This window comes from Sipha flava, unplaced genomic scaffold (assembly GCF_003268045.1).
Source record: "Sipha flava isolate LNK unplaced genomic scaffold, YSA_version1 116_pilon_pilon, whole genome shotgun sequence".
Classification (NCBI taxonomy): Eukaryota; Metazoa; Arthropoda; class Insecta; order Hemiptera; family Aphididae; genus Sipha; species Sipha flava.
In genome coordinates this window covers 1,122,245-1,132,959 of record NW_020271740.1, presented here as the reverse complement: position 1 = coordinate 1,132,959, position 10,715 = coordinate 1,122,245, and the positions used below count along the sequence as shown (strand labels likewise).

Sequence of the window (10,715 nt, the reverse complement as noted above, 5' to 3'; positions counted from 1 at the left end):
GTTAAAGTTTCCATCGTTACCCCACGTTTTGTTCGCCGCACGTCGAAATGGCAAACTATCACAAGATGGAATCATCATCCGTACAGACGCTCAAGGATCTGGCCAACAAGTTGAGGATCAACTCGATCATCGCCACCAACGCTTCGAAATCCGGGTAAGTGGTTTTTCGTTTTCTTCCCCGCTGCACCACGTTTTCGTTTCACGTTCTTTGGCGTTTTCCGTGTTGCTATAGTATTAGTTTTCCGTAGTTGCGTTCTGTTCGTCGTCGTCCTCACGGTCAAATCACAGTTTCCTTCAAATTTTTCTCCGCCGCAGTTCCCTTTCACTTTCCGTTCTCCGCTACGAACGCCGCGCGCATGTTCGTCATCGTTCGCCCTTGCGGGTAACCCGTGCCGGTACAATATCCAACCATTGCAATAGGCCGAATACACCGCGTCGACCGCGGTGAAAGTAAATAATTATGGTTCCAGGTGGCCTTCCATTCTTTTGCCGGTCTTATTTTTATTTTTAATCGAAATTCGCCTACGTTGATTACACGCAAACGGAAATAAAACAACACCTGTATTTGCCATACGAAAATTTTTTTAAAAAAATTAATATATGTAGTAATTACTTTTATGCTCTATGGTTTTAATAAGAACCTTATTTACCAGAACAGTTTTTTTTTGCCTAATAAAATAACGAAATTAAATAGGTACTAGTAAATGTATTTGGCTTTTATTTGTTAGATATTTCGTCACTCTTTTAAAAATAGTAATAACAGTTGATATTTTGTAATATTAATGTTTACTTATTGCTTAGTTTTTATGTCCTTAATGAGTTGTATTTGATTATATATTCGTAACATTTTAATAATTTAAATTTTTATGTATTTATTCATGTATTTCTATTATATTTAGAAATTAATTACCATGCTTTGTTTAAAATATTGTTTGTTAAGTTACATTTTTTATTTAATGTAAATTATTACAAAGTATAACTTAGTGTTAAAGCAAATATTTTTAAGTAGGTAGGTTAGATCTTACAATAATTTTATTTCTATGAAATAAATAAATTTGTATAATTTCATAAGTGTTAAATTAAAAAATACTGAATAAAATTGTCCTTAATTTTGATTTTCAACCTTTTAAATAATTATAAATACTGATAAATTAAAGACTACTCGTAAAATACAAATGTATGTTCTCAAAAGAACATTTAAAATTAAATTTTGTTTTGTTCTTCTATAAATTTTGATTATTAAATTATTCACATATAAATTAAATGTGTCAATTCTTAAAAATTGTAACATTACGCAATTGCTAAATATTTAGAGACATATGATGGAGTGAATTGATACAAAAATAAAAAATAAATACCTAAACTTTTACTGTACACAAAATAAATAAGGTATTTAAATGGATGGTAAATGTTAAAATATCCTATTCACTTCTTCTTATTCATTATTATGTATACGTTCATAACATATATATGTATTAATTTAACTATCTTTGAAATTCATTATTAATTTAAGTTTTTGCAAGATTTAGAAACTAAATTATCTTTTATATTATATTGTAAAACTTAGGTACCTTTATTATAAATCAAAATAACTTTTAAATTTTTAATTTAATTAAAATTAATTGTAACTTATTTTTTAATAGCCATCCTACATCATGTGCTTCAATGGCAGAAATCATGTCTGTTTTATTTTTCCATACAATGCGCTACAAGGTATCTAGCCCAAAAGATCCAGTTAATGACCGATTTATATTATCTAAAGGTCATGCTTGTCCAATTTTATATGCAGGTAATTAAAGTTATATATATATAAATAATAAATATAAACAATATTTTACTTTTACATGAATTTCAAAAATTTAATTTAATTTTTTTTTAGCTTGGGCTGAAGCTGGTTTGTTTCCAGTATCTGATTTAGCCAACTTAAGGAAAATTGACAGTGACTTAGAAGGACATCCTACACCTCGTTTAAATTTTATTGATGTCGGTACTGGTTCTCTTGGTCAGGGTCTCTCTGTTGCTTGTGGAATGGCCTATGTTGGTAAATACTTCGATAAATCATCATACAGGTAATGAACTATACTTTTTAAATATTTTTCTATTCTAGGCTATTTTTCAATTAAAATCTAATAACTTATATTTGTAATTATTTTCAGGACTTTTTGTTTGTTGGGTGATGGTGAGAGTGCAGAAGGTTCAGTATGGGAAGCTTTAAACTTTGCATCATTTTACAACTTAGACAATTTAGTGGTAATATTTGACATCAACCGCTTAGGTCAATCTGGACCTACTTCTTTACAGCATGATATGGAAGTTTACAGACAAAGAATAACATCGTTTGGTTTAAATGCCATTGTTGTCGATGGACATGATATCGAAGAATTAACAAAAGTAACATAATATAAAAGTGTTGTTGACATATTTTTACATGTTTCTTCTCTATTTTTAGGCTTTCCATGAAGCTTCAATTACAAAAGGAAAACCCACAGCTATTTTGGCAAAAACTTACAAAGGAAAAGGTTTTGTCAACATTGAAGATGCTGAAAAGTGGCATGGAACTCCATTAAATGATAACGCTGTTAAAGTACTAGAGGTAAACATAAATTTAACTGTCTTTTTTTCTTGTTTCAAAAATAACAGAATTAAACCATTGTAATTTTTATATTAAAAAACATCACTGCATTTTTGAACCTAAAATATTAATATTTGTAATGGAATTATTTCATTAATACTCATTTAATTTATTTAATATAGGAAATTAATGGTCAAATTAGGAACAAAAAAATGCCTGTAAATATACCTAAACCTGTTGCTGTTGTTCCTACTTTAAATATTACCAATGTTCGTCTATCAACTCCGCCAAACTATACACTTGGTGAAAAGATTGCTACACGTGTTGCATATGGTACAGCTTTAGCTAAAATTGCTGAAAACAATGACCGAGTAATCGCTTTAGATGGTGATACCAAAAACTCTACATATTCTGACAAAATCAAAGTGGTATGATATTCTTTCAACATACAATTTTATTGCTATACTATTTTATTGTTATTCATTTTTAGAAATTCCCTGAAAGGCATATTGAGTGTTTCATTGCTGAACAAAACATGGTTGGCATTGCAATTGGAACAGCATGCAGAGACCGAACTATTGCATTTGTATCGACTTTTGCTACTTTCTTTACTAGATCTTTTGATCAAGTATGTAGTACTATACTAATAATATTAAAATAATAATTCAATATTATATTTTAAATTCATATAGATTCGTATGGGTGCCATTTCTCAAACTAATGTTAATTTTGTTGGTTCACATTGTGGAATAAGTATTGGTGAAGATGGACCTAGTCAAATGGGTCTTGAAGATATTGCCATGTTCAGAAGCATTCCAGGTATTATGAGTTTTATGATTCTTAATCTATTATTTTTGTGTATTTGATTTTTGATTAATTTTAATTTCTCTCATTTTAGGTGCAACCATATTTTATCCAGCTGATGCAGTGAGCTGTGAACGTTCTATTGAAATAGCAGCAAATACTAAGGGTATTTGTTTTATCCGTACATCGAGACCAGCGACTGCTGTCATTTATAAAAACGATGAAATTTTTGAAGTTAGTATTAAATGCTTTAGTTTTAAAATTTTTTATATTTATAAAATAATCAATATTAATTAAACTTACAAATATATTAATTTCAGATCGGAAAAGCTAAAGTTCTTAAAAGTTCCCCTTCAGACAAAGTATTGATAATTGGTGCTGGTGTAACATTATACGAAGCTATAACTGCTGCTGAAGAGCTAGGAAAATCTGGTATCAGCGTCAGAATTCTTGATCCATTCACTATTAAGCCACTTGATGCTGCCACTATTATAAAGAATGCTAGAGAATGTGGTGGTCGAATCATCACTGTAGAGGACCATTACCCAGAAGGTACATGAGAATATATTTATATTATGTATCTAATATCCATTTTTTTAAAATCATTGCTAACTTTTGTTTTTTATATTTTTGTCATATAGGTGGTATAGGTGAAGCTGTTTTGTCTGCTGTTGCTGAAGAAAGAGACATTTGTGTTAAAAAACTTGCTGTTTCTGACATTCCTCGTTCCGGTCCTAGCAATGTATTATTGGACCTCTTCGGAATCAGTTCCAAAAATATTGTTGCAGCAGTCAAAAAATTTGTTAATTAATTAATTTCATATATTGTATAAATCTCATTTATATTTTTCAACTTAATTTCATATGGTCTTTTTAATTGGTCATTTTTATTTTATATTTTAGTCAGTTTCTTGAATTTTTCATAGCAATATTATATATTTTTTTTTTTAAAAAAAACAAGAATAATTATTTTTACAAATTTGTTTAAAACATTTAAATAATAAATAATTCATAAATAATGACCCTTTTCTTTTCTTTTGTGAAATATACCAAAGGACCAAAAAAATATCATAAACTGGTGTTATTATTTGTATAATTTATTTTCTTATGGTAAATTGTAGTCAATTTAAAATGACTAATATCTGCTCATATTTAAAATATTTTTATAAATAACCATTTTTTTACCTGCTGTATTTGGAATATAAAAGAATAAGTAGGTTTTATACTTAAATTGTATGTTAGGTATAGCTGAAATACCTACAGTTTTAAGCAACTGTTTTAATTACTTAAAAAAGAGTGTTAACTAGAGTTTAGAACTTATGCTCTTGAAAAGTAGTACATGGACTTGTTCTCTTAGATAAAGTACTTGATAAACAATATGCACTTATATTTTATTTTTCTTACAGAACATTTTCAATCCTAAAATTATTTTATAAAATAATATATAGTAAAAAGCAATATTATAATAACTATTAAGTAATTAACTTACAAATTAAAAATATAAAATTTGAATGAGAATGATGATGTGTAGACAACATGGGATGTATTAGTAGTTGGGGGCTAATAATAATATCTATATGAGGTCTATTAATGCCATCTATGATAGTTGTTTAATTGTATTCATGAAAAATAAATTTTACTTTAATTGTGGCTACATTTACATATTGTAGATAGAGCTACAAATTATAGTTATAAGTATATATTGATCAATAAGAGCAAACCTTGATTTTAAATGGGGATTTGAAAAATGTGATATAAGTATATAGATATGGAGACATTTTCAATGTAGTAACATTCCTTTCAAATGATATTTTATATTTAATTTGTACCACTAACAAAGTGTTACACATTAAATAAATATTTAATAAACAAATAAAAAAAAAAATATTACACAATTATTAAATTAAATTTAAATTTAAATCAGGATTTTTTTGCTTTTAATTGATATTTATTTTTATTGGATGGAAAAAAAGGGAAAAATGATTTTACCAACTAAATTATATTTATGACTATTAATAGTTCTATTAAAATTATGAATGATAAATTTAAAAAAAAAAAACTGTCAAGTTATCAGAACTATTTTTATTCCTAATTCTCTCTTTCTATAAAAAAATTAATGTTTTGAACTTTTCTATGTTTCCAGTAGGATTATTAATAATAAATATAATGAAATAAAATTAATTAAGAAATATAATTCAAAGTAAAAACTAATAAATTATAAAATCTTATAACTACTTTAATTTCTAATTTATAGAAATAAAATAATTAGACAATACACCAATAAGTATAATCAACTGATTATTTAATATAATATAATTTTACCATTTTGAATTATATAAATATATTTTAATCTTTAGTTATAATTCAGTGCCTAAATACTTTTGTTATTCTTATTGCTTTTATCTAAAATCATAATAATAATTAATATAATCAAACTTGCTTAATAGTTAATGATTATCGAGTAATATAATTTTTAGTAAATTACAGTCAGTAATTACTGTTTATAAATATTAAAATTATTAAATTTAATAATTAAATGATTAATAATACTTTTTACTCAAATAATACATTTAGGCGCTTTTTTAGACTGAATTTACACATTTTACACACTTGGTAGAGAAATTTAACTGTAAAATAATTGAATTAAATACTAGTGCTACTAAAGTTACTATTACTTCAAAAAGTAAATTAAAAAAAACCAATAAAATTAAAATATGGATAACTTATGGTCTTCTTATATCAATTAAAAATAGACAAAAACTTTATAAAAAAAACTTAAATCACCTTTTGATTTAAAACTGAAACAATATTATATTAAATATAGAAATCTTTTGAACCTATTAATTAAAAAAGCTCGTTGTTTATATTATAGTGATCCAATACTTAAAATAATTTACATATAAAGATACTATTATTCTGTCTCTTTTTAAATCAGGTGACAAAAAACTATATAGTAACTACATACCTATTGCAATAACTTTAACTACTTTATATATCTAACATTTTTGAAAAATGTATTAAAAAAAGACTTTTTAATTTTTTTAATAAACATTAATTTTTTTTGCTAAATCAATATGGTTTTCGTCCAAATATGTCAACCGCGGACCCATTAGTTAAAACTTCCCACATTATTCATGATAATTTGGATAAAAAATTCAAAGTTTTGGGTATTTTTCTTGATTTTAAAAAAAGCGTTTGACAGTGTTAATCATGAGTTATTAATTAACAAACTTGATTTCTGTGGTATAAGAGGAAATGCTCTAAACTTAATTAAATCTTTTATTTCAAATAGACCCCAACAAGTTAGAATTGAAGGTACACTGAGTGATATAAATACCAATAGTTTTTCGGTGCCACAAAGTACTGTTCTTGGCCCAATATTATTTATCATTTATATTAATGGACTCTTAAACTTAAACCTAAATGCTGATATTTTGTGCTATGCTGATGATACTGTGGTACTTGTAAAGAATAAATATTATAATGAACTATTAAAAGAAGCTAATATATGTCTAGATTTAATTAAGAATTGGTGTGACAATAATAATCTACAATTTAATTTAGGTAAATCTAAATATGTAATTTTTAATATTTTTAACTGTACGAGTACATCATATAGTTCCATTTCTGAATTATGTATACATTCTTATAATTGTAAATATTTAAATTTACCTTGTAATTGTGTTCCTTTAGAGAGAGTGTATAATATTAAATACTTAGGTATTCTTTTTGACCATAGACTAAAATTTGTTGATCATATTTATTCTGTTAATAATTCAATAAGAAAATGATTTTATAAATTTAAAATACTTCGTAATATCTTAGGTCTTAAAACTTTAAGGGTAGTCTCTTAGCTTTAGCACAATCAGTTTATTTATATGGTTCTTTAGTCTGGGGTTATACATACTTCAGCCATCTTAATGTATTATGTACAACTATAAATTCTTTAACTAAAATTATTTTAAATAAACCAAGATTTTTTTCTACAATTTTAATATATAAAATCCTTAATGTTCAACCTTTTATATTATCATTCAAATATCAAACTTTATTATATATGTATAAAATTAAAAACTTAATTAAGGATTTTCAACCATCGCATGTTTACAATACTAGACTAAAACATAATAACAACCTAAATTTTTCCCTGAATAAAACAAATTTTGATAATCAAAGTACTATTATTAATGGTGTTTTATTATTACGCTATTATAACATTAATATTTTTTCTTTTATTAATTTTAATCAATGTAAAAATCATATATTTAGTTTACTTTCTCAGATTTTTATTGTTTTGTATAATTTTATTTTAATTTGAAATTTAATATTTCATTTACCTTTTATATTTTAATTGAACTCAACTCATCTGCATTCAAGCTTATTTGCTTATAGGATGAGTTGCAAATATTTTAAATATTTATTGTATATTTAACTTGTTAAATTGATGTTGTTGCAATAAACTTTATTATTATTATTATTATTATTATTATTTAATATAATATAATTTTACCATTTTGAATTATATAAATATATTTTAATTTTTAGTTATAATTCAGTGCCTAAATACTTTTTTCATTCTTATTGCTTTTATCTAAAATCATAATAATAATTAATATAAATGTAATAATTAATCAACCTTGTTTAATAGTTAATGATTATCGAGTAGTATAATTTATAGTAAATTACAGTCAGTAATTACTGTTTATAAATATTAAAATTATTAAATTTAATAATTAAATGATTAATAATACTTTTTACTTAAATAATACATTTAGGCGTTTTTTTTAAACTGAATTTACACACTTTACATGTATATGGATTGCATATATCCTAATATCACGGGTAATGGATTTTGAGCATATTTTTTGTTAAGTCAACGTTGAAAAAACGATTTCAAGGGGCTTATAGCTTTATTGACGTGTTTAATATATATATATATATATAATTTTATCAGAAGCAAATGTTATCCATTGGAGTAGGTTTGATTTACAACATATCAATTTATTTTTAACGTGGAAATTTAAATAAATAAAAGTTTATTAAAATGTGCAAGTAACGTTTTTCGGTTGCTGTAATTTATTCAATCATGAGCATATGTTCTATTATTCACTATTAATCCATTATGTCTTCGTTCATCTGATGACTATTTTTATGGTTATTTTTTTTCATCTATCTGTAAAATACTTTTACCTTCTTATTTTATTTAATTGATTCGCTTTATTTGGTTTTTTTTATCTCTTGTCAATATTATTGAAAAGTGCCGCTCCCAGTAACTCGATTATAGTCGAAAAGGTTGCTAATTCGATGTTGAGTTCCGAAACTTGGAACACAAGTTATTTTTACTTATGTTTTCGTGGATTACGGAGAATTACTATAATAATTATTTCGTCATAATTAGGGCGCAGATTTTTATGTAAATAATAATTATATTAAATGTAAATTTCTCAATTCTGATGTAAAAATAAGCATGTTTCATAACAACCTAAATAATATGAGATATTTTTATTTTACATATTTTCACATACATATTTAACCGTGAAATTATTTTCATGAAACTATAAAAACCTAATGGAAATATTTTGAAAGAAAATTTCAAATTTTCAGCTATTTATTTTACTTCTATTTATTTTATCTTATATATTTATACTTAAAAATTATGTTTAGCTTAGTATAATATACTAACAACATTTGTACTGTTATGTACGAGTATATTTAATAAAATATCTTTATTTATGAACATTTTTGCGTTAAAAAAAATTAAGTGCATATTTTTTAAGCATATTTGTACTTTTTTAAGCGCATAAGTGCATGCATATTTAGTACCTTTTAAGAGAATTAAGTTCTGAGCCCTAATAATAATATAATACATACTTTCTACTATATAATTTAATATTCATTAGTTATTATTTATTGAAACTTATGAAAATATTTCATACCTATCTAATAAAAAAAACTGCGAAAATATGTAACCAAAATTTGATAGCATCACCATAAGATATATATTTGTATCACACATTTTCAAAGCACACTGTCTGGTAAAATACACGTCACGGTGTAGTGTGAACCCGGCTTAATGTTGAATCACTTTGAAACCTAACCACTGTACATTAAAATTTGAAAATCTCCAAATGTATGTTGAATCCAATTGTTTCGAAGAAGACAACAATGAAGATGATTAGATGAATAATTATTATTTAGTAATTAAAAGTTAATGTAAAATATCGATTTTTTTGTTAAATATTTCACGTTTTTTAAATACATATTTTGAAAAAAAATAAGAACATAAGTATTTACATATTTTGACTTTTTTATTACATAAAAAAGTCCAGGACTGTGAATTTAATGGACTTGCATGTTTTTTTTTACTACTTTATATAAGGATATGGAATCAGCCAAAATTCGTTTTGTCTTATTTATTAAATACAAAATCTTATATATGCATATTTAGGGGATATAGCATATAAATGCATATTTACACGAATTTATTGTTTTAATACTATTTTTTAAATTTTAGTAAAATGTACAATTATATTGGTTTATATTATAATTATTAGCGAAAAAAAATTGCAAATATAATTATAAATTATATAAGTATAAATAATTTAACAGTTTAAATACTTATAGCCCAAAGGATAGTCTATAAATTATAATTATAATCAAGTATTAATATAGTATATTATAAATAATAATACTTAAATATATTTGTATTGTTTTGATGCACCAATACTTACACTAATACTTTTTGGTCTCTTTGGTCTTAATTAAAAATATTTCTATTATTGCAAGTATTTTATTGTAAAAAATAAATATTTTTTTATATAAAAAAAAAAAAAAATTAGTCGAACAAAATTTGTTAAGTCGTCTTGGACACCAAAATCCGAACACGCCTTAGCATTTCGATATACATAGTATTTTTCAGATAATGTATTTTAATATTTTAAAAACATCACGTATTTTTACGTTCAATGTAAATTTATTTTATTGTTCAATGGAATATAATAAATCGCTAGATAGAAACAAAAAGTTTTTTCAATTTATATCTGTAACATTTTTATTGTAAAATCATAAAACAGTGACAATTTATAGTACTATGTTGACTAACAATTAAATACTGACTTAATACTTATAGATTTAAAATCGTATATTCGTCGAAAGGAAACATTATTTGAAAATATTATTATTATCATTTTGTTCGGCGGATTCATCCGGCATCTTATCTATGAAGAATGCTGCTGCTTTGCGGACGGATACGTTATTCTTGAGATTTATAGAGAGAGCCAATAATGTGATTGATCGGTCAAATGCGAAAAATGCAAACATAAATGATCTAAAAATATTAT

The 10,715-nt window shown here is 24.6% G+C and overlaps 1 protein-coding gene across 1 annotated transcript; it reads left to right on the top strand.

Annotated features, from left to right (window-relative positions):
• On the top strand, positions 1-4,268 carry LOC112692542 (transketolase-like protein 2; the record flags this gene model as incomplete). The annotated part of the gene is given in 11 exon segments (XM_025567241.1): positions 1-154; positions 1,644-1,789; positions 1,880-2,069; positions 2,157-2,391; positions 2,450-2,593; positions 2,755-3,000; positions 3,063-3,200; positions 3,265-3,391; positions 3,471-3,610; positions 3,697-3,928; positions 4,018-4,268. Coding segments are annotated over 11 exon segments (1,875 nt in total). The 3' UTR covers positions 4,188-4,268.
• Between the last annotated feature and the right edge of the window lie 6,447 nt (positions 4,269-10,715).